The 26,493-nt window shown below is 32.7% G+C and overlaps 1 protein-coding gene across 21 annotated transcripts in view; it reads right to left on the bottom strand.

Moving 5' to 3' along the window:
* Positions 1-26,493, bottom strand: part of Tcf12 (transcription factor 12) — a 352,650-nt gene that overhangs the window by 43,949 nt on the left and 282,208 nt on the right. For 17 of the 21 annotated variants that reach the window (XM_058584831.1, XM_058584830.1, XM_058584832.1 and 14 more), the window contains 4 exons: positions 3,797-3,902; positions 2,619-2,758; positions 2,193-2,337; positions 1,845-1,909 (listed from right to left, as the gene is read on the bottom strand). In XM_058584831.1, the coding sequence (XP_058440814.1) occupies positions 1,845-1,909; positions 2,193-2,337; positions 2,619-2,758; positions 3,797-3,902 (456 nt within the window). Of the gene's footprint in view, positions 1-1,844; positions 1,910-2,192; positions 2,338-2,618; positions 2,759-3,796; positions 3,903-15,503; positions 16,185-26,493 lie in introns of those variants that run through there. The other 4 variants (XM_046460850.2, XM_046460852.2, XM_046460849.2 and 1 more) reach the window with 4 other exon arrangements.

The following is a 26,493-nucleotide window of genomic DNA, read 5'->3' as shown; positions in this document are numbered from 1 at the left end:
GGGGTGTCAAAATGTACATTGTATTTTTAAAGTTTGCTTAATATTAAAAGTTCAAATTTTATTTGTCCTCTTTTTATCCCCACAGGGTATGATCCAAGAACAAACCCAGGGCCTTGCATATGCTAGGCAAGCACTCTGCTATTGAGCTGAGCTAAATCCCCAACCCTGTTATTTGTCTTCTTCTTACATGTGAACTATCTTACTGGAATATAACAAGCCAATCAAACACCTGGGAAACCCTTATCTTTAATACTACAGAATAATATACATTTTTCTGGTGGGAATAAATTCAAAAAAAAAATTGGGACAATTCTCTATAGTATTCACTCTTACCTCTCTAAGACTCAGTCACTGTAGCACTACTGCTCCTGGACATACACAGCAGTAGTTAGGCAACCTAGTCAGATCAGGGTTCTAATGTATATGAGTCTACCCTTACTAGCTTTGTGATCCCTAGAGCAAGCTACTTAATCTTTCTGGGCTCAAGTTACTTAACCTTTTAAACCTTAGTTTCTCAGCTGTAACATAGGGATAATAATGCCAACCTTGCAGGGTTTTCTTGAGGATTAAATAAAACAAAGCATGTAAATGCTTAGTATAGTGGCAGGCACCTAAAGAACAATCAAATTATAGCTGACAATTTTTTGTGGGTTTTGTTATTATCATGCTATTATTACAAATGATCCAAGATTGAATTCAGGAAATATTTACTGCAGCCATTTTGAGTGGGGTTCCACTATCTAGCAGATAAATTTAACTTGTTTAATTTCTCAAGAAGCTTGAACTTAGCTATAGATAAAGGCTAATTTACAGGAACAACCCAAAGAGGTTTACCTCTTTAAATGTTCAACAGCTGCTTCCTACTACTCATATATTAAAGTACTCTACCTTCCCCATGAACAGCAACAAATATGTTTGAAGAGTTAATTGCACTGCACAGAAAATATAAGACAATTGTGTGGGTTATAGAAAGATACTGCTCAAAAGAAAAAAAAAGAAGAGAAAAAAATGCCTAAGGAGAAATTTAACAAAGTATAAAGCAGAATACCTCTTTTGAATAATTAGTTTTAGAACCTTTATGGATTACTGATAAATGCTCTCACTTCTCATTTTATCATTCCAAAAGAAGAAATTTTAATTTTAACGATTTCAGAGTCAGATATTAAAATATAACTATTGCTTTTTTACTAAACTGATAAATGTATTTGATCAAGAAAATACTACAGGGCTGGGAGGTAGCCCTGTGATTGAGTGCTTGCTTAGCATGACTAGTACTAGAGGTGAAATGGGGTGGGATGGGCCAAAAAACTATAAAATCCCTTTGAATCAGTTTTATTATTTTTACTTCTTTTAGTATGAGTTCTTCAATAAATCTGGCTTTTTAAAAAAGGCTCTCATTTCCTAACTTTTGAATCACTCAGCTATGGCTGATTATTATTTTCCTTTTAAAAAATATAGATAGGCAGGTGTAGTGGCACACACCTGTAATTTGGGAAGCTGAGGCAGGAGGATCATAGGTTCAAAGTCAGTCTCAGCAACTTAGTGAGGACCTTAGCATTTTAGTGAAAACCTGTCTCAAAAAATAATGTGGCTTAGTGGTTAAGGGTTTCTGGGTTCAATCCCTAGTGCTCCTCCCACACCAAAAATATAAAAAATATTTTCCATCTTGGAAAAATTCTTATAAAGTACTTTTTGTGAAATGAGTCAATAAAAACAGAATAGCTCTAAATAAGTAATGATGCTGATGGCTATAACTACACTTAATACTCATTGTCCATAAAATCTAATCACTGCATTTAGCAATACAGAATCCATTCAGTATAATATGTAAAGCCAATACTCACAGATGCCAAAGCCTTTCCGAGTGCGTCACCTGTCTGTGAGCTTCCAGCAGCATTCCCTCTAGTTCCTGGATATTTTGAGAAGAGAAACAAATTAAGAATTTTAGTAGGAAAGTATGCTGTTTCAGCATTATTGTTGTCACACATTTACCACCATCAAGGAGGCATTACTCTGCATGTGCTTAATACGCTAAAGTAAAAATGAATTCATTCCTTACTAGTTTCCACATTAACAAAAATGAAAAGATTCTTTACTTTTAAATTAAATACTAAAAATACATGATAATATGGGGTTCACTGAAAACCCACCTGTAAGATTTTTAGGAATTTTTGCCAATCCCAAAAGCTCACCTAGAATGTTGTCTGATCCATTGATGGGAGGGGTGTGTGAGGCAGCAACATAAGGTGAACTGCTGGTGCTGCCACGATGGAAGCTGGACATTGGTGGAAGACTTGTGTTTATGTCTGTTGGTGAAACTGAGTGTGGAGGATAACTCTAGAAAAAGGGGCAAAGAGACATGATCGGTCAAATTTATTTTCTGAATAATACGCATATACACTGAACAACTACTACAACCAATCAAAAAGAGCATTATAAGTTAGTTCAAGAGGGTTATTATGGTCATTTACTTTTTGAAAAGTCATGGTAAATAGTATAAGTCCAGAAACATTCCAAACTTTAGAAGTTTTGGCAGAATAAAATTGTATACTTGGAATCCAAAAGAAACATAATGAGGACAAGATATTGCTGCAACCTTGTAATGTGTGATAGCTCACCAAGCGGTCATGTGAATGAAGGCTGCCATAACTACTGGACTGAGACATGTGGGAAGTGGAGGTCCCCAGAATTCCACCAAAACCAGGCTGGCTCATCCCATTTGATGAACTCCAAAGGTCAGAAGAATTGTGGGTCCCATCTAAGATAAAAAGAGAAGTATTAAAATTTCCTTAGCTAAATTTTTTTATTTTGATGATGCTTATAAAAATTAAAAACAAAAAAACAGTGTTGAAGATGTGGCTCAGCACCCCTGGGTTCAATCCCCAGTACCAACGAATCAACAGAAAGATATAATAAGTTTAATAGTGAAGAAAAAAGTTATCTAAACTACAATAAGTCATTAAATAAATCCTCAGAAGACGTAAATCCACATCAAACAAGACAAATATTCCGAATTGGTGGAAAGGCTGGATTTAATTTTTGGTTAAATGGCATACTCTTACTCATAAATATACAAAAAATGTTCTTAATTCATAACATGCAATGTACATTGTATCTAACATTTTTAAACTGCAATGAAGTTTCTCTAATAGTAGACCCAAGTAATTGATAATGACCATATTACAGTCAGCCTTCAAATTAAATGTGTCAGTAATGACTTCACTCACAGTATAGTCAGGGAACCACTTATGTAATAATTTATTGCTCCCATATATATGCTTCCCATAATCACAAACCACAGGAGACCAAATAAAAATGATTTGCTAGACATACATTGAAGGAAATGCAACACATTTTCTTTCTTAACAAGTTTTAACTCTGTTCTGATATTCACTCTTTATTTATATTATTTATTCTAGGCATGATATGAACCTGTAATTTTAAACAACAAAACAGAGTTGTTAATAGCTTTCATACTTTTAAATTCTAAAGCCAAGTCAGAGCACCTTTATTTATTCTTCTCAATTTAAGTCTTTTATAAATTCAAACAATACTGAATGGGTACTCTAGTGATTTGGTGAATAATCCATCTGAATTGCAATTAATGATAAACAGCACTACACAATAACAATCAAAAAAAAAAACAAACCTAAATTTTAATTTATCTCAGCCAAAAAATACCTAGATAAATAATGTCTGAATTCCTATGAAGATACTGTCTTTCCCCACACTTTAAAATATGAGCTAATATACAGATGACTGCAATTATATGTGACAACTACTTGGTAGTACTTACCTTGCATAAAGAAAGTGCTAGCAAACATACTGGTTGGTGGCTTAGGAGACGGATAACTAGGAGATTCACGGTTGAAATCATCTGAATTTGGGGATGGTGCATACACCTTAAAATTAAACAAGAAATTTAATTAAAATAGAAATGACTATTGTATTACTTATAAAAGATGAGTTCTACTTTCCATCAAGCATCTAAAAAGGCCATCTAATCCTTATAAAGGCCTACTACAAATACAAAGAACATGAACTAAATCCACATAAATAACATCAAACTTGACTAACTACATGTTTCTTTCCGAATATCTATATAATGCATATTGATGCGACAATTATACCAGATGGATGAAAAAAGTTCTAAGTGTCGACTTGGATAACAAAACACAAATTTCACATAGCTCAAGATTCAAAATCTGGTGGAACAAACAGATGTCCTTTGAACATACAGCATGATATAAAATCAAAATGAATTAGATTCATTTTTTATCCTTTGTTACTATTAAAAGTCAACTGTGGAAGGACTAACACAGTTGTTCAGAAACTTCTCTAACTTGGTAGTGTCAGCAATTAATTAAAAACAACTTCTAGGCTGGGGCTATGGCTCAGCGGTAGTGCACTTGCCTGGCATATGTGAGGCATTGGGTTCGATTCTCAGCACCACATAGAAATAAATAAAATAAAGGTCTATCAACAACTAAAAAATATTTAAAAAAAAAACAACAACTTCTGCTGAGGAGTTTTAATTCTTTAATTTCAAGTACACTTTCAGCATAGCTTTCATAAAAACCTCATTTAATTTGCTAGAATAGCATTAATTTCCTTTGGTATACCATTGCTTCAGAAAAGGGAACTATGAACATTGTGAATTTGTAAATGACCAACATTTTGTATTCCTCTGGAAAACTTAAATGGGCAGTCAAATAATATTAATGACCAAACACAATCACACCATTCTCATAACTAATGAAACCAAGAAGGAAAACAACATTTAAAGTCATGTATGGTCTGTAAAGTAAACCCAAAGTCAGGAAGAAGGGAAAGGAAAGGTAAGCTATTGTAAGTAGCTTATGAAATAATTTATTTTGTTTTGGTTTGTTAAGGGCACACTCAATTAAATTTCACTGAAAAATAAAAATTCAAAGTGTTCATTTAACTGAAAGTAAGTAACATTAAAATTATGGGAGCATATATAAAATCAAACATATTTATTTGTATAAGCATAGGAAATCTCTGGAATAAAACACAAGAAATTTAACATAAAGAAAAATTTTGGAATTATACATGAGAAATTTTACACCTCAGGATTTAGGAAGGATTTTGACTTCATGTGCTTCTACAAATTGTATATTTTTACCTCAAGCATTATACTTCTAAATAGTAATAATAACAATGATAAAAAAGTTAAGAAATATTAAAATGGGAGCTAAACTTTTAATTTACATAAACTATTATATATGCATAAACTATCAAGAATCTGGTCTTTCTTTGAGGCACTAACTGTAAAGGCCTCTGGCAAGTTACCCTGACCTTCCTGAGACTCAATTTCCTCATGTGTAAAATGGTGCTTACAGTAATGCACATACAGGGGCCAATGGAAGATTAGATAAAATAATACACATAATAAAATATTCAGCACAGTGCCTATTCAGAGTAAGCAGTCACCACGAATTAGCTAATATTATCATGCTTCGGTCATCCTAACAGAAGCAGTTATGCTGCTACATACTGCCCCTGTTCAATTCTTACAGTTTTTCTCGATATGACCCTACTTATATACACACAACTTCTCCTAAATGAAAGGTTAGAAAGCCCATTTTTACTCTTAGTAGTCCTGATAATACTAGCACAGGAGTGTCTTTTTAATGGATTGGCATTTAGGTTTGTTTCCTACCTTTCACATTCCAGAGGTAAAAACACACATCTGTGGTACCTGAGAAGTTTGGGATAAGATATATTCCTAAGAATTATCCAGAAGGACCCTAGATAGGGGAATATGGCAGATAAAAGTTTGTTCATTATATATTATACATATTTTTGTAGTCTAAAGCTATTTCATAAAAGACTGTGTTACGATTAAAGAATTGGGTATACATAAGTGTGTTTGGAATGTATCATACAGGCCAACAGGCAGGTAAACTTTTCTGGAAAGGAACTATGGATTATTTTCTCTTAATCAAGTTTCAGCTTCCAATCTTAGCCACAACTAGAAGTCTTTTGTCCCTTTGTATATAGATTCCCCCAAGCCAAGCTGAAACCACAAACAACAAAAGGTAGAGTACATCTATAGATTTATCCAGGAAATACAAATCAGAATCAAATTTAGAAGACTGCATCAGAAGATGTACTTTTTACCACAAATGTGCATTTACTATATATACCATCCTTGATCTGAGAGTATGAAATACAAAATTCTCTAATTCCATTTGGACAGTAACAACATGTAACCCTCACACTTGGTAACTGTGAGAAAGTTCTGAAGTGTTATTGAAAAAAAAAAAAAACCCTCCATAATTTTCAGTTTAAATTTCAACATAATATGCCCATTTACATTTTTTCATCCTTAATCTCATTTAATCACTCTGTTCCATACATGACACACATACATTTTTAAATTTTTAAAATGTTTGCAATTAGAAAAGGAAGTAAAGGACACACTTGATTTTACTGATTTACAAACTGCTAAATACAGAATATACTGATCATATAATAATTGACTGATGGCAGTCATGGAAAGCAAAACAAACAACAAACAAACCGAACAAACAAAAAAACAAGATACATCACACACAGCAGAGGAAGACACTTGCTTACCCTTACAAGAAAATTCTGAAGCTGTATGGAAAAAACAGGCCTCATTTAGAGGTAAAGTTTGTTTTTACTGTTAGGCTTCATAAACACAATTTTTTTAAAAAGGAGTTTTAAAAGATATTATAAATAAAAATGGTAAATAAAACCCTAAACTACTTTATCACTTAGGTTCTAACAAATTCAAAAGTTTTATCATAATAAAAATGCTTTGAAATAAATGGTTCTCAAAGACACCCATTTAACAACAATTCTAACTCCACTTTTGGTATCTTAACCATAGCTTGCAAAAACACAGATGCAATGTTTCGAGGCAGCAGTTGTGCCAGTCTTGATTTTTCAGATCAAAGAGTTCTTGTGGCAAAGCGCAACTGATGTGGTCTCAAAGAGTTTATTAACTCCAGATGTAGGGAAATAGTCAGCCAATTCCACAAAAAGAGCAAGTCTCTCCTAGTTACAATCAGTACTGGCCACAAATTAAAACCAGACTGCTTATGTCATCTGATCACCTGCACAAAGATGCCAGGCTCCCTGCCCCCACCTCCCCGAACCCCCCCAACCCGGGCCAGTTAATGATCTAATCATACATTCAAATGTCAAGGATGGTTTTGTACCACAACAATTTTAGAACTGAGAAAGGAATATGTATGCTGTAAGATGATTTAAAAACTACTTTAAATACAAGAGAGAAATGTTCAATTTAGTACCTTAAGATGTTCCATTAAAACAACATAGATAGAAATTTTCTTTAGAATTCTAGTCTCCATTTCAGAAATCTAGGCTCAAGGCAGCTATAATGGGACTGCTTTTCCCAAGCATTTATATTTTCTCCTTAAAGAATGGTGTTAAGAGAAATTTTGAGTGTCTGGTGAACAGACATTTTTAATTTAAAAGAATATAACTGAAGGGGCTGAGGTTGTGGCTCAGCAGTAGAACGCTCACCTAGTGCGAGGCCCTGGGTTTGGTCCTCAGTGCCACATAAAAATAAATAAATAAAATTAAGGTATTGTGTATTCAACTACAACTAAAAAATAAATGTTAAAAAAAGAATATAACTGAAAATCTAGCAGATATCTCCTTTTCATCACTATTAAGTCTGGTTGAGGGGCTGGGGTTGTGGCTCAGCGGTAGAGCACTTGCCTCACATGCACAAGGCCCTGGGTTCGATCCTCAGCACCACGTAAAAATAAAATAAATAAGTGAAATAAAGGTATTGTGTCCAACTATAACTAAAAAATAAATATTTAAAAAAAAAAGTCTGGTTGAAAAGAACAAACCCATATCAACATCTTGAATGTCCTCATTCCACCCAACCCCAAGTTAACTTTTCAAAAGGAATAGCATACTTTAGGAATGAATATTTACAATTTCTCTTTACAATGATTACATAATTATCCTTGGAATGTTTTAGTTCATACAACCAACTGGAGTCAAATTGGCAAAGACATTTCTTTTTTTCCTACTTGGATGATCCACTTATTTTAGATATATGGATGACCCCAAATTTAGGGGAAAGCCATTTGTATCTAAAGCTGTTGTGCACTGTGTTCTTGATTTCAATGCATCCTTTATGTAATTATATATTGGAAATGTCTCTATGAGGCAGGAAAAAATGACTTTCTGATAATTGTTGAGAGAAGATGCAAACAAACCTTACCTAAAAAAGATAAAGACACATAACCTGTGTGGTCCCTGGTATGTTTAAATGACCCAAATGAAGAGATGGTATTTTCCTCAGTATGTGAGGATAACTATATATCCTAATTAAAGGGCCCTTTCCAGAAAATGAGAGGAATGCTTTTAGATGACACTGTCCAATAAAGGTTTCTGTGATAATGGAAATGTTCCACATTTGCGCTGTGCAACAGAGTAGCCAATTGTCACACGACTACTGAACAACCTGAAATGTGGATTTCACATTTTCACACAGGAACTAAACTTCAATTTTTATTTTATTAAGCAGCATATATTTACTATAATTGTATACTGAATAAGACAGAACACTCTCCCTTACTCAGCTGTTTAAATAATTATTCTGGAAAAAAAAATAAACAAAAAGCAAAAAATGAGACAAGATGCCTCCAGAGGGTGGAAGAGAAGGCCAAGTGTGACCAATCCATCCTGCTCTGGAAATGCAGCTGACAAACCCCATTGAGAAAAAAAGGAGATATGCTCTTCTTATTGAGACTCTTTTTTTTTTTCTTCAAAATATTTTTTTTTAGATGTTGATGAACCTATATTTTATTCGTTTATTTATATGTGGTGCTGAGAATCAAACCCAGAGCCTCACACATGCTAGGCAAGCCCTCTATCCCTGAGCCACAACCCCAGGCCTCTTATTGAGACTCTTTTGGGGGATTCTTTTATATCTATTATGATTTACCTATCCACTGCAGAGATGAATCTTAATAAATAGCTACTAACTTCAATTCCTTCCAAAAAAAATTATTTTGAAAGAAATATTCAGAAGTCTTGTAAGCTCTTAGGCCTATGAAAATTAGCCAAAAATTCACAAACATTTGGGAATACTGTCACCTAATTTGGAGTAAAGAAGGAAGGGCTTGTTCATTTTTTTGGATATGCTCTGCCAAAGAACTATCAAGATTTCATTTTGTTTGAACTTTTATTATCTCTTGTCAAGATGGTTTGAATAATAGTTTTAAATTTCAATATGTTCAATATCATTAATATGGACCTAACATGCTAATATGGACCTGCAATACATGAAAGGTCTATGCAAATAATAAATTCAGCACAATTCACATCAACTTACCAAAATAAGTACATGTAATAATAAAACAACATAATAAATAAAACAAAAATCATTTGGTTAATTCCCCTTTATCATCATAAATTTAAAATGAAAATATGATATTGCATTCAGGAATATTGCTTTATGTCATGATACCTTGTTCTGAACGATAAAAAGTTTACAAGATCTAGCTGAGTACTTAAAACCTGAAAGAAAAAAAGTTTAGATTAATTTAAAAAAAAAGGAATCTCAACCTCATTCAAAACTTCTATTAAAAAACTGTAACTAAGGGCTGGAGCTGTGGCTTAGAGGTAGAGCATGCACCTAGCATGTGTAGGGCACTGGGTTTGATCCTTAGCACCACATTACGTAAAATGAAGACATGGTGTCCACCTGTAACTAAAAAATAAATATTAAAAAAAACTTTAATTAAGCCTATGGATATATAATTTTTAAAATGTATATATTTCAGTCAGTACAAGAACTAAAAAAATTAGGTTAATTATTTTAAGCATTTGCTTTTTAGTGTTTAAATTACTGCTGATTAACTTATGAAAGTTCTGCACATAGTAATACACAAAAATAATTTACCTTCTATGTCTGAATTTTTTAGGATCTGAATTTAGTAAAGATGTTGTTTAGCAAACAAAGAGGGGAGGGCAAACAAAGAGTAACTAAAAATTCTGCTTTAGTAACTAATCATTCAGATAACAGTGCTAAAGTCAATATTAGAGGAAATTAAAGATATTTCCTAAAAATAATTTCTTACATATTTTTTTGATCACTTTGAATCCACTGTTTTACATGGATAATGATCTTATGTATACCTTCGGATTAAAAAATCTTGAACCTAAATAGTAAAAATTTTAGTTTCTTAAATTTATGTCTTTCTACTTTCCTTGTTCCTTCCTTAATAGAAATTAAAACATAAAACCAAACAAAGAAAATGACATAAAAGTTTAAATCCATTTGTAAAATGGGAGTCTAATTTAAGAATCCCCTAATATCTAAGAACTTAAATGATAAAATATTAATATTTGATTAAATATTAATATATTATCAGTAGCATATTAATGCTTTATTTTAATATTATGTAAAAACAGCAAATATTGTCATAAAATCAGTTTGCTACTAGAGTTTTTATAGTAATTCCAAGTCTAAGGAGGAAATATTTAGATAGTTCCAATAAAAGTACCCTAAGAACTAAAACCACAAGGCATCATAAAGCAAATGTATGATGTACAAAGACTGAGTCAGGGACACACAAGCTGTCTCCACACAAGATTCTTTTCACCTAATTAGTCTGGTAAAAGGGATAAATAAATGTTTATATGTTGAACAGTTTCCTAAATAAAAGGTCCAATATTATCTTTTCCTCAAAATTTCCAGATAGGATTAGGGGTAAAAATAAACTTTCCTCTCTGGTAACAATAAGAAATAAAAATTCCAGTTCTCAGTTCAAAGCATCTTAGATTCAACTACTGTTTTTGCTATATTAACAAGCACAGTTGACTATTACTGATCTTTAATTGTGAGGAAAATTCCCTCAGGTAAACCAGGCATATTTTTATTAATCTTAAATTAGTGTCATTAAGCAAATTTCACTGTTTTTTTGACTCTGAATTCTATTATTTCCCTAATAATCACAATTTTTTTTTTTCATTGAGAGAGAAACTAGAATTTTTAAGGGACAGCATTTGAAACTAGTTTTCTAGGAATAATCAATGTATGATTAGCTTAGCTACCTTCACTTAAAAAAAGTAAAATTAGGGGAACTGGGATATAGGTCTATGATAGAGTGTGTTTGCCTAGCATATGTGGTGCCCTGGATTCAACCACTAGCACTGTTGAAAAAAAACAAAAACAAAACAAAAAAAACAAAATAACACCTGATTTCCTTTTTATTCCCAACAAATTTATGAACAAGAGGAAAGAAACAAGTTTGTCTTCCAAAAACATTAACAAGGGCTGGGATGTAGCTCAGTGGCGGAACACTTATTTGCCTAGCATGCACAAGGCCTTGGGCTTGAGTTCCAGCAAAAAAGACGATAACAACAAAAACCACTAATAAAGCTAAAGTGAGTGACAACGTATTTCCTGGCAAAAGTTATAGATTTAACTCATGGGTATTTGTACCTGCTTGAATCAAGGAAAGAAAACTTTCTTGGGCACATATATTATAGTCTCAGAAAGTTTTATAAATGAAAACAAAACAAAATAGGTCAATGCAAAAGTCCCTGTCATTCCACGTCTTTAGCATTCCATGTTCAGGAAACTCTACATGACCTCATGTTTTCTCTATCATAGAAATATTATATTTAACTATACTAGGTGCACAGACAGTCTAGAAATTTGAAATAACTGTACTTTCTTCTCTTGTGTTAACTAGCAATGAATTACCCAGCAGAACAAAAATGTAGCTCAATATAGACTCACACTGGCTTCTGTGCTTTTAGTAACTGAAAATGTTTATTTGAAAAATGTCTTAGAGGAATTTGTAATGTAATTTTAGTTACTTCCTTGCTACCCTAATTCTGATGAAAAAACAAATTACATGGGCAGACAGGTGTCAAAACCATGGCTACACCAATTTTCAGTACTATGAATCCCATTAGAGGAGGAAAACTACTAATTTCCTGAGTTTTTGTTACTTTTTTTTTAACATACATAGGACAGTTTTAAGTTCTGCATCTTAAGCAAAAACATAAAAATTTGCTTGATAAATCCCACCAATTAGCATTTGTAAAATTCATAAATTCATGTTAGTCTGATCATATATTCAAAATATATTCATAAAATTGTCTAGTGTTTTTCCAAGTCACATATTTGTAGAATATTTTAATACAAGGGGTAGTAAGGACACATTTAAATTTTTCTTTATCGTAGAGACTAATTTACTTGTCCTTGGATGACATAAGAAGAAAACTTGGTCTTGGGAGATGGTCCAGGGTTCAAATTCTGACCTTAGCACTTACTAACTGGGTGGAAGTTGAGCAAATTACTTGACTTCCTTGAACTTCATTTTCCTTATTTATAAACTGAGGATAGTAACATCTAAATGACAGTGGCTGTGACACCAAGTCTTCAGCATAATTCCTGGCTGGAGTAGCCCTTACAGTCTGTTAGTTTCTGTCTCTTATTCTCCAGATTCCATCCAAAGCTCAATATTCAAAATGTGTTTCTTGCTTAAGTTTTTATAATTTGGACTTTTGTCATGGCTCTCATGAGGATTAAAATAATCCTGACACAACTAAAGACCACTGTACATAAACTTTTTATACCTTGAATGGTCTATAGCCTCTTTAGTTCAAAGCCTAGAAAAATGGAGGCTGCTTAGACCAGAGCCAGACTGAACTCCAGAGTCTTTGAGGAAAAGAAAAGACAAAAGAGTCCTTTCCGTCTGCCAACTTTCCTATCTTTGACCTGTAACAACGTTTTACCTTTCTGCATAAAGGACATAGTTAATTTATATCAATAAGAGAAATGAATGCAGGCTGTGTTCTTATAACAATAAAAATCCCTCAGAAATCCACTATTTCTTTGATATTTTTTAAACACTGAAAAAGGTATAATGTCAAAATGGTTTTAATTTCCCTATTTATCACAAACACATTAATACCCTACATAACATGATACATAACATAATATAATCACACAAAGTTTACATGTGACAGAATAAAAATTTCTTCAATTAGTGGGAAAAAATAGAAGGAACAACTTGGCTTTTCTTTTCTGCATATATAGATTCCAGTCTGTTACACTTCCAACAGTACAATATGAAAAGGCTCTTCTTCCTCTCTGGCCAACATGTCATTTCTGCAAGTCTGTTGGTTTTATTAAAAGGTCGTAAACATTCAAATACATAAAAGAAACTTGAAAACTTAAAAATAAAAACTGGAAAAAGACATTTTGTTTAAGACCAGAACCATTAGGATTACTCATTTCTCATTCTTTTTGTAATGAGATGTTAAAAATGAAAATCCATGTAAACTTCCAGCGTTTCAAAATATTAATCTGTATTATCATCTCAAATCAATAAAGTATTAAAGAGTTTAAATTTAATTACCACGAAGATTATAGAAAATTCCTAACGCAAGTAAAGAAGTACATTTCACTTAGAAATTATTGAATTTCACTAGAAATTATTAATAAAAGTGCTAATTTTTATTATAAAGCAGATAGGCATACATTTCCCAATACATATGAAGATGATGTATTTACAGTCTTTTGAAAATATATATATCACATAATTTTCTTAATGAAGAAAAATGAAGTAATTAGGGACTAATATTTCTCATAATTCTAATAATTATTTGAGAATAACAATTTTTAAGACAAAAGGTGGGTAAGTGTAAGGTCTTGTGATTCAGAGGACTAAAATAATGTATCATCTCTTTATGCATTTTTCAAGAACATATAAGTCACCTTTGACCTGTATCAGGCACAAGCTAACAATTTTCAAGCCACACTTCTCTACTATACCAGTTATGCCATCTACCATAAGCCTGGAAATACTTAATACCATCAAAGCTGTTCTCACCACCCGCCTCTCAGTGTAGAACAAAGAGAAATGTTGTAACAGAGAGATCTGTGCTCTTGAAAGAATAAAATCTAAACACAATTTTGAGTTATAGTCTCCTTGCTTCTGGGGTCCTGCATAATTAACTTTACTAAACTTAAACGTGTGTGCGTGTGTGCGTGCATGCTCGCATGTGAGCATGCTCTCTTTCACACACACATTCACATACTACTTTCAAACAGACTGTTTCATTTAGACTCCGACACAAGAGAAAAATATTTTCACATCTGAAAGGCAGGTGGCAAGGAAATTATTATAGATCAAGTAATTTCACTTAAATTACCCATCTAAATCTATCTCTCACATTCTCTAAAGCTGTGTTTTACATGGCAACCTGAACACATATTTTGAATAAACTTGAAGATATTTTGGCTAACTATCCTCTATTAAGATAGCTTACCCAAAATTTCACAAACCAACCACTGGCTGAATCCAAAGGGACGTTACACCAAAGCAGTTGGCAAATGAAAAGTGCTTTTATTAATAGTTCTCAGAGGTAAAAAAGAAAAGGACGATTATATATGATTTTATTCCTATTTTAGGCAAATGTAATCACAATTTTTTTCAAACTTCAAACATTAATATCAAAATGCCTCCCCCCAAATCACTAAAACAACATACGCATTTTTCTTAAGATGTCTATGGGGAAAATTTTTTGGGGGGAGAAAGACTGAAAAGAAAAATATGAATTTCTGACACAAATCAAGATTGATATTCATTAATACAATATCTTTATAATGTTTATTAAGCACTTAACAAAGATTAACTCCTATTAAGTCTCTCAGAAAAGTTGTTTCTTTTTAGAATATACAAAATACTTTGGCTTTAAAGATATTTTTTGCAGAAACATTCTATTTAATATTAATTAACTAATTTAAAGACCAGAACAATCTTGCTTAGCAATTCAGACTAGTATTATTTAAAAACACCCAATCATGTGGTATGAATCGACCAGGAATATATTTTTTTTCAGAAAATGTTAAAATGCATTCTTTTAAAGATAGTGATTTATTTTATGAATCTGCACAGGGTCAAAATTTGAGTATGATTAGAAACAGATGGTCTCCCAGAAAAGTCAGGCTCTGGACCTGAAACTCCAAACAGGAAATACGGCCCTCACTAGCTGACTGCTTCCCTAATCATTCCCAGAGCTTCATACTTGTTATTTTATGAATATCCACGATGACTTTCATCTTTTCCTTCTATCTATAAAGCATCAAATAATACTCAATAAATATTTGTGTGTATATATATATATCATATCGTGATTTCAAATTTATAATATACAAAAAAAAAATCAAAACAAATGTACTTTCAAGCTCATTGCTAGTAAAGACATTAGGCTAAAAATAACGAACAAATTCAAGTTTATTTTCTGCACTATTTTAAAAATAAAATAAAAGCCCAAAACTTTGAGTTAACTGTTGAAGATATATGACTTTACAAATAAATACATAATCTAATTTACTACAGAAAAGAATAAAACATAACCTCACAGGTTTTACTTAAAAGCAATTAAACTACACTGCTTTCCATTAAACAAGTCAGAAGCTATGAACAAAGAAAAAGGCTTACCGTTTTCCCATTATAGTAATACATCAAAGAATTGCTGCCCATTCCAGGGACAGGATAAGCACAATACATGTTGATTTTGAAAATGTTACTGTTTGCAGCTAAAGCACACAGCTTCTCTCCAAGACATTCATCCACTCAGGCAAACAGAGTAAGTCTTCAGTAGTATGCATCCACACATGGATCTACTCAAAAGGAACTTATGCAAAATAGGACTGAACCAACTCAGAGAACCCAGAGGGAGGGCTTATGCTGTAAGTAACCTCTTTCAATTTCCATCAAGTCCCTGCACTGGTGGAGGATACCAATAAGACAAACTTTGGGGTATTAAAAACACCCCAAATTTCCCTTATAAATTCTAAATAAAGAAAAGAGATATTGTGCCCTAAAGATAAATATCCCAAGGAATTACTAATTCTGTCACATAAGTATATATCTACACACACACACACACACACAGGCATACACAAAGGAAGGCAAACCGACAGATCTTTTGCTAATCTGTTTTTAGTTTAATTAAATTAGAGCACTTGTGGCAGGGAAACCTTGCTTGCTACACCTCCAGCAACATTACCATCTGGCATGGTCTAAAGTTGCTTCCAACTTTGATAAACACATGATCAAGTAATCAGGAATTGGAAACACTGAATCATATGTAACAAGAAGGATCCAGGCAGTTAAGCCTGTACAAAATCACTTCCTGGAGAACGCAAACTGTCCAGTACCTATTAACTAGCTAGAATAAGCCATGTTGTTGTTTTTTTTTTTTAAAGTTATAAACATTATATTGAAAAATTTTCAGAGGAACATATTTCATTAAAAAGTTTATTCTAAAAATTAGAAAAATTCTTATAAATTACCTGTCTTTAAAATGGAAACAATTAATAATATAGATTTTCAGTTATAAATCTCCTTGAATTTCTCATAAACACTACCAATGGAAAATTTATGAAGGAAAGCAGTCTTCTAGAACATCTAATATGTATTATAAACTTCATAATTAAATAGGAAAAAGAAAGTTTTGTTTCCCCTTATATAAGAATATAAGAAGCTGGTGTGTGCAGACAAAATGTGTACTCCACCTAATAAACTAAATGAGGTTTCCTAGAAGTCTTCCCCCTCTCTAAGCTTATTATTGTTCTAAATAAATACTTTATATTTTATGGTGATGTCCAAATTTCTCAGAAACAAAAAATAATCAGTGTGGGAAGAAATGTCTCAGAGATTTTTCTAACTCATTATAGTACTTCAAAGTCAAAAGGTTTTAAACACTGTCTTCAAATATATGTTTTCTCACATAAACACATTTTGCTATTTAAAATTTTTCCAATTTATCTTTTGGTGTGGATTCTAATCCAAAAAACAGAATAGCAACTTTTCTTTGATCTTACTTCCTGTCAAAACCTCTGTACTATCTCTTCTCCCTGTGCCTCATAGATTCTAACAGAACTGTTAATCAAAGGAGAGCTCACAAGCTGCAAAAAAGGGGCACATCACTTTTTAAAAAGGCAACTTTCACATAAGAGAAATCCATGAAATATTCTATGAATATTATATAAAGAAGCACCTATTCTTATGAAACGTATTGATCAAATCATAGTAATAAAACTGAATCAGACAATAAGGCCAGCTAACTTCACAATGTTTTAAAAGCTGATGGTATCGAAACAACAATAAAACCTCCCTACACTCTCCAGATATAGAAAAGGCTAAGCAGCAGCTGCAAAAGAACATCACTGTACAGCAGACTATTAAAATGCCAGTCTGCAGAGTGGTGTGTAACTTCCTCCCTCCTGAGAGACCACAAAGACCCATTTCAATCCTTGGAGAGCTGTGTAAAAAGCGTTGATTTACAATTAACAATACCATGTCTTAAAACCATTCAAGTAAATTTTAGTCTTTCATAGACAGTCTTTCTCTATTGACAAAATGGCTACTTTTTAACAGGAAAAAAAAAAAGAAGGAAAATTAACCATTTAAAATAAAATTTCCTTCTATTAATTATTAAAAATAATTTACTTTTCAATAGAGATTGAAAAGGAACAAAGAGGGAGCCACAATGTACTAACAATAGTTCAACATTTTCTTTGTATAATCATTGCTCTTACAAGAGAAAACTTTTTCATACTGGTTGAAAAATTCACCTCCAACAGTTACTCTTTTTTCTCTGGTGCTTCACAAAAACAGAGAGTACTATGTTGTTTTTTTAAAAAAGCATAATGTAAATTCAATTATGCAATAGTGGCTATTAAGGCATAATGAAAAATTTAACATTTCCTCATCAGTACTTTATTTTGGAGGCAAATTCCATTATAATCTGAAGGGAATAAACAAACATTCAGGTAATAGAGAATTCAGATTAAAGACAAACACAACTGGGTAAGATTCACTGTTAAACCTGAAACTGAAGGGGAAACAACAGTTTCTAAACAATTGAGTAACTAACTAGAAGCTTTTGCTTTTACCTTTCATTCCTTCTCTCAAAAGCAAGTATAAACTCTATACATGTGTAGATAAGACCTTCCTTCCAATCCACCCCATGGTCATTTGGTATACATAAATGCCTAAATTAACAGTAAATGCAAGTATTTAAAAAATGCTTTATCTATATTTGTGTCTATATTATATTCATTTCTCAAAAAAAAGTAAATCATCAAGAAGACTGATGATAATTTAAGTAAAATATTCCTAGATTCTATGCATATGCTATGGCAATGTGTTTTAAGTTGGTCATTCCAAATTCTACCTCTTTGAAGTAGGCTCTTACCCACAGGAAACTAAATAAAACTGGCTGATGTGCAGTCATTTGCTTTATCACAATTATAAAATTTATCTTCTATGACAGAGTCTTTTTTCTTTTTCTCAAAAATATTTTTTAAAAAACTCATCTATGCAACAGCTGCAGAACAATTTTCCCCCTAAAGAGAATCATATTACAGAAAAAAATGCATATAGATGGATCAAGGCTGCTCTAGTCAATGCAGTTGTTTAATCTTGCTTTTTTTTTTTAGAGGAACATGTCAAGGGTTAATCCTGTGACTCAGTCTGACAAAACGAGTCAGCTGGAGACAGGGCCAATTTTTAAACCTGATTTCAGACAGGCGTGCAGTCTGCACAGAGGCTCTGTACTGTCATGCACTTTTTTTATTTTTTTAAAGTGATTCCTTTATTTTTTTAAATGGACCTTATTTTGATCATATACTTATGTGCTGTGCTGAGAATCGAACCCAGTGCCTCACACATGCCAGGCAAGCACTCTACCACTGAGCCACAACCCCAGCTCCCTGTCATGCACTTTTTATTCTGAATTGTTTCCACCCACAATTCTATATAATCACTCTTGAGATTATGTGATCGGACTCAACATTCACATCATCTAGTCCAATAACCTAAGTTTTATAGCAAGACTAGCATTGTTAAACACACAGGCAAAATGATTAATGAAAATGTCAGAGAATCTTGAAAAAATGAGACTTGGAGTCTTACATCTTTTATTAACAAACTGATGATTCCTGGTTTAAGGATTAGTACATTTTACCAATTTTTAAAATGTTTTTTTTTTAGTTGTCAATGGACCTTTATTTTTAAAATTTATTTATATGTGTAGCTGAGAACAACACATATAAATGGTAACATGCCTTACACATGCTACCACTGAGCTACAACCCTAGCCCACTAATTTTTTAAAATATGCTTTCTCCTAAAATGTTTTCAGAGTTGATGGTTCTTGCTCTAATAATCATCAAGCACAGACCTAAACTGTATAAGAAAATGTACAATGGATTTTGTTTTCAAAAAGTGTACTATGCTATGGACTTTCTGGAAACTTCTATGTATATTTTAGGCTTCTCTGAAAAAACTCCCTTCTTATTTTTCAGATTTTCTTTGGAGAGTCAAGCAAAATTTCTTGGAATTACCCATGTTGTATTTTAATCTATTTAATTTAGCTCATCTTTATCCCTGATGATTTTATCACTATAATAATTATAAACTTTGAAAACTATCCTTAAAGCAAGAATTTTTCAAGTGACATAAAATTCTAAACAGTTTTCCAAAGAAAAATTTAATTGAGTCAGGAATGTTGGCACATGCCTGTAATCTCAGCTACTCAGAAGGCTGAGGCAGAGGATGGCAAGTTTTGAGGCCATTTTGGGTGACTTAGGCATGGAGTGCTTGTCTAGCTTATGTGAGGTCCTGGGTTCAATTCCCAGCACCAATCAATCAATCAATCAAATAAAAAATATAAAAAATAAAAGAAAAAAAGTTAATTGAACTGAATTACATACATTGAATTAATTAACTAAGTCCTATTAATAGTTAAATCTTATTGTACATTCTTCTAAAGCAAGCAACATTCCACTCTGTCCCCAAAAGCCAGATAATATGGCTGAGAAAAGTAAATATAAGATCTACTCAGGATTCCTCATGAGAGTTTCAACATTATTTCTAAGTGAATCAATTCTTAGAAAACATAATTTCAGAGTGATACGTGAAGCCAAAGTTCAAGTATGATTAATTCCACAAGAACTCTATATTTCATCCCTAAAGGATGAAGCTCAGTTAATAATAAATTATTGGTGGCAAGGGAGGTAGGAGTAAGGACAAATGAAAGAGGATAGTAAGTGGTAGGATCTATATGCAAAGCAAAAGACTGTTCTTTCCCAATGCCTCCTCTTCTTAGCTCCTAATTGGGCAGATTTTTAGTTAGCACTGCCAACTAAATCAAACACCCAGTCAGATATCAAACTTCCAGGCTTTATATCTGAACACTGCAGTATGGAATTTTCTAGTATATGCTACTTTGTAAATAAGATCATTCCTAAGTGTTAAAGAAGTTGGTCTGATATTTTCATATTTTAGAAATTTAATTTTATAACAAAGAAAATAAGAATATAAAACTCAAGGGAAATAACATATCCCTCTCAATGAATGAGGAATATTAACACACACATAAAATATATTTCCTAGGGCTGGGGGGTATAGCTCAGTGGTAAAATTCCCAAGGCCTTCTGTTCCATCCCCAATACCATCACCAAAACAAAAATGATTCCAAGACCATTTCTTAAAGCAGAACAAAGACACATGATAAAATTCACATATCAGCATCTGTCTTAGACACAGGACATTCAATTGTGTATCATTTCTTTACAAATATCTCAAGTCTAACTTGAGTTTTAGAAATGTTTAATAATGATTAATAAAACATAAAACACCCATCTTATACAGATGGAAACAATCAACTATATAACCTGCATTTTTAGGGCAAAAGAACACTTGATTAATTCTTCCTTTGCCAATCATGTTACTATAATGAAGATGTTTAAAAACAACTACATCTCCTGGAAAAGAAAGCAAATAACTCTTTCTAAGGTAAATAAATACACTGACATTAACACTACAACTGACAAATCATGCAAAGGTCTTAAAAAGCACTACAATGAGATTGAATTACCATTACTAAGAATATGTAAAATCTAAAGCAAATCATGTTTCTTCTGATCACAAACCCTTATGACAAAGCAATTTTTTAAACATTTATTTTTAGTAAAGAGCAGGTCCCTCTGCCCTAGTAAATCCTATATTTCTTGGTTGGCCATTTCTTTCCCCACATGAATTGCAGTTTGTCACTTCTCATTTACCTCTTGAAATAACACTGCAAGAGAATCATTAACTATGTTGCAACTTGATAATTTTCCTGCAGATGGCTCTATAATCACAGGACTCCTACTGAGTGTGTGTGTGTGTGTTTATATATGTAAACACACACACACATACACACACACTCAAGAGGACCTGTAGATTTCTAAACTCAATAAACCAGCACTTTTGAATCTATCAACAGCAACAAAAACTGTAAGCAAACAAAGCTATTTTAAATCATCTATAAAGGTAAGTAATTTCTGTGAAAACAGTTTTGGATTGAGATAGCTCTCTTAAAAAAAGTGTCATCCTTTTATTCTGCTATTGTTGTATACTATTTTGGTCTGCTCAATTCCTTTCCTTCTGAGCTGGAAAATGCCAGATTCTTCCAAATTATGAAAAATGAAATAGCACCAAGATATTCTATTTCATTTTAAACTTAATTTTAGAGTCCAGAAGTAACATCTGCATCCTAGACCAGTATCAGTTCAAGAATCTGCAATCCAAAGCAATAAATAACTTACATATTAAGTTATTTCTGGTCCACTATCTGTATTTTTGTTTCAGTAAAAAATTCTTGCTAGTGGTGGTAATTTTTAATACTTTTCCCCACTGAATAATATTGAAAATCTTCCAAAATTTCCTGACTCACTTTTGTAATGATCTAGTAACAAAGCAAACCTAAATTTGCCATATTTACTAAAAGAAATCATGTATAGGCTAAAATTATGAAAGGACCAACTTAAAAGAATAATTTCTTACTTCTGGTGACTACTTTCAACAAAAGCCACAGAATACTTCATTTTGAAAATGCATCTGAGGAGAGTATGATAAATAGGGGAGGAGATAAAAATGGTGAAAATGCCTTTTCAACATGGAAAAAGCAAAACAAATACTATTTGACTAATATTAAATATGCATCACCAGTAAAAGCAAAATGCTAACCATGACAATGATCTCTTACTAGACAGACTTGGAAACAGACATAAAATTTGGATGAAGCCAGGCATGGGGCCACAGGTCTGAATCCCAGATATTCAGGAAGCTGAGGCAGGATGATCAAAAAGTTAAGAAGGCAGCCTCATCAACTTAGTGAGACCTGGTCTCAAAGACAAAAACAAACCCAAATTAAACTAAATAGCTTGGGGGTATGGCTCAATGGTAAAGCTTGTGTAGGGCCCTGCGTTCAATTCTCAGTGCTGAGGGGGAAATAAAAACCTTGAAAGAAATCCATTAAACTACTTGTTCTGTGTATCTATATCACATGTAGATTCAGTAGAGAAGGTAAGATAGGTTGCTTAGGTTCCAGAAAATTGTGGAATTATATGGTGCAATGCAAAAAGAATACTGGACTAGGAGTCAGTAGACAGGGATTCAGGTTTTAGCTTTGACTCTTAGGAGTTCTCATGAGAACTCAGGTTAGGCTACTGAATCATTTTTGCAAAATGCGGATATTAAACTATACTGAAGATTTTCTATCCATTTTATCACCAAACCTTTTACTATCTACTCTCTCCCAAACTCTGAATTTCAATTTTGTAAGATTTTTGTTTTTAAAACTCTTTTATATTGAGTTATAGTAAAAAAACTGTCCCTGTTATAAAAATAAAAAAAAAACTTAAGTGATGGATGTCTTTCAGAATTTTGATTAAAAATGGAAATGAAGTATTACTATGCTGACATAAAATAATCCCAGTGAAAGAAATAGGATTTTATAGTTACCATGTGTAATTTAAAAAAAAAATTTTATACCTTTATTTCATTTATTTATTTTTATGTGGTGCTGAGGATTGAACCCAGCGCCTTGCATGTGCTAGGTGAACACTCTACCACTGAGCCATAACCCCAGCCCACGTGGGGTAAAATTTATTTTAGTAAAATACACAATTCTTTAGGTTTTCTGAAATATTTTAAATCTAGTTGTATTACTATTTTTAAGATTAAGAGCTGTGACCTACTGACATAGATGATACTCAGTATCTATATCCACCTTAAATTATATTTTTATAATGACATCTATTTAATGTAAAATTTGATGTGAGGGTCAGACATTTTTATATTTAAAATGGCATCATCTGGAAGATCAAATATTTGTGGCCAAGTCTTTCAAAAAGAGAAGTAAGCCCCAACAGAGATGGCTGTATTATAATTTTTAACAGGCAATAAAAAGTTATGAAGTGAACATAAATAAGGGAGCCCAACTAAATAAGGAAGTTAGGGCTCTTGCACTATCATTTAATAAAGATGCTGAGCCTATGACTTGCTTCTTTGTACCTTTTGGCTGGAGAATATGGTAGAGCATAAAAGAGACTGATATGGATTATAAACAAAAGTGTCTGCAATGAACAGGTAGCCTGGAAAGTATACAGGGTGCAATAATAGAGTAAAGGGGAGAAAGAGTCACATAAAAATGACTAGGAGAGTAAAAGGAATAAAATTGTTAAAATTGGAATAAATATCATATGACTATAAGAACACAATTTTCTAATGCTAAGATCTCATATTAGAAATCAAATGCATACCCTCCTAGTTCTAATATACCTGAAGGACAGTCTACCTTTGTGTAAATAGGAATAACTTCAGTGATCTTTGTCACTGAACAGTTTTTACAAGGTTTAACATGTTTTATAATACAAGGGTTAAAACAGTAACTTACAGTTCTTATTCTCTTGAAAATAATTCAGATTATTTAGTATACAGCTTAAACCTTCTCAGAGTCAACTGAGCATGCCAGGAATAAAGAAGAGCCATGACTGCAGTACTAATTATTTGAATTTGTTCACTTATTCAATAGTTATTGAACATCTATTATGTATCTTGGTGCTGTAGATCATATCAATAAACAAAGATAAACAAATTAGAACACATCAGATGGTATTAAGTACCACAGAGAAAAATACAGAAGGCAAGGTAGGGGGCGCTAGTGGGCATATTACTGTTTTACAAAGATCCCCACTGATAAAGTCATATATGAGCAAAGAGAAAACTAGAGATGTAGATACTAAGGGAAGTACATTCCAACAGATACAACAGCAAATAAATGCAAAGGCCCTGAGGCTGGTCTGTGTGCTTGCTATCTTTGAGGAGCAGTAAGAGCTCAGTGGGGCTGAAGTGGAGTGAGGGAGGGGTAGACTGGTAGAAGATGAGGTCTGAGAGGTACCATGGGGACAGATCTGTAAGCCATTTTAAGGATTTTGGTTTTACAATGATAAGGAAAGCTACTGGAAGATTTTTAAGCAGAGGAAGATATGAATTGACAGATTTTAAAAGGATCTTACTGTGATTAAAAAGTGACTGAAAGAAAACTGGGAGATCAGTTGGGAAGCTGTTGACAATGCAAGAAAGATATAAAGGTGGCTGGGAAAAAGATGATGGTGACATAGATAGTGAAAAATAGTTATAATTCTTCAAGATAACTTTAGTATGAAAAATTTATAATGGGAACTTTATCACTATTACATGTTACAATTTTGGGGTGAGTACCAGGGATTGAACTCAGGGGTGCTCAATCACTGAAGCACACTCCCAACACCCCCTCTCCCCTTCAAAAAAGTTTTAAATTTGAGATAGAGTCTCAGTAAATTGCTTAGGGCCTTGCTAAGTTGCTGAGGGTGGCTTTGAACTTGCAATCCTCCTGACTTAGCCTCCCAAGCCACTGGGATTACAGGTGTGTGGCACTGTACCCAGCACTGTTAAACACTTTAATATCAATGAAACCATAACTTTTTCCTCTATATTTTTGCTTTCCATACTTTTCTGTCACATAAGGACCATGGCTGTGTATTTTTAATTAGGCTATCCTAGGATAATGTAGAGTTAGTGCTGATGGATGAATGTCCTCTCTATCCCTGCCTTCTTTTCTTTCTCTCTTTTCTTCTCCTCTTCCTTTTCCTCTCTCTGCTTTTTTTTAAATATACATTTTTTAGTTGTAGTTGGACACAATACCTTTATTTTATTTATTTTTATGTGGTGCTGAGTATCAAACACAACACCTCACACTTGCTAAGCAAGCTATCTTCTGCTGAGCCACAACCCCAGCCCTCTGCCTCTTTCTCTACCTTTCTTTCTTCCCTTCCTTCCTTTTCTTCTTTTAAAATAAAAAAATACATATGTAAGTATCTTTATAAAGTAAAAACACTCATTTTGTGTTTAACTAGGAATTATCTGTATAACTGAGGGGGAAAATGGGACAAATAAATCAGTTACTTACACAAAGGAAGCAAGTTAACATATTTTTGATGGTTTGAACAACCAGAGGAAAAAATGGAAAAGTTCAGTTTAGAAGAGGAAGTCATTAGCGATATGTTCCCTATTTTAGATACATAAAATTGCATTGCAGTATTTATTTTTATACCCTTAATTAAAAAAGCATTCCCTGCGTATTATATTATGTGCCTAGAGGAGAACATTCACTCATCACAAAAAATTAAACATTCCAAAGGTAAAATTTATCTTTTGATCACAAGCATCTTAAAGACAGGGGCCATGTTTTATTTATTTTTACATAACTAATGCCTAAAAAGAGTTTTTCATTCACAATAAATACTTAGTATATATTCATTTTTAGCAGAAAAAATTTCATTGGAAATCTACAAAATGGAGCCAACTCGGAAATTTTTCCTTTTCCATTTTGTTCCCCTTTCCTTCTCTTCCTTTTCCCTTTCTCTCCCCCAACCCTCTTTTAGTGCTGGGGAATCAAACCCACTGATTGGTCTACCACTGAGGGATTACCCCCAAGTCCCTTTTTTTTTTTTTTTTTTTTGAGATTTTTAAATATCTTTGGTGAAGGTGGAAGACACTGATTGCTTTTTATTTCAAATAATGTTAAGTAGAAAATTATCAAGCACAAGTCATAAAACTTGATTTTGCTTATTTATTATTAACACTAGCTATCATAAAACCCAAAAGGGGAACTATATAGGAACCACATAAAATTCACTTAAAACATGATACATGACTCAAATGAATCTGTTTCACGCACCATACTTGGGTTGCAAAAGACTGTCAAGCTGCTAGCATCTACCTTCAGCTTTAAGTTTTATTTATGAGAAAGTCAGACTGGGACAAAGATGATGATTGGGCATAAATATACCTTGAGTATAAGTGAAAAAATTACAGAAGGGCAGATTATATCAAAGTCAGGTTATTTAAATATGTTATACTCAATTGTTTCAAATGAATAATTTATTAATGTAACTATTAATGTAACTATTCCTGCATCTACTTTTAATGTCCTGCATATTATTTATTACCTAATGCAACGCTTAAATCCTAGATAAATTATCACATTACAGCACCCACATTATACACTGAGAATCTATCATTATCCTAATCAGGAACATTTCAGAAGGTA

Source organism: Marmota monax, unplaced genomic scaffold (genome assembly GCF_021218885.2).
Source record: "Marmota monax isolate L192 unplaced genomic scaffold, Marmota_monax_Labrador192_F-V1.1 WCK01_AAM20220418_F8-fsc00001, whole genome shotgun sequence".
Classification (NCBI taxonomy): domain Eukaryota; kingdom Metazoa; phylum Chordata; class Mammalia; order Rodentia; family Sciuridae; genus Marmota; species Marmota monax.
Note: the sequence above shows the minus strand (reverse complement) of the source record. Positions and strands in the feature narration are given on the sequence as shown.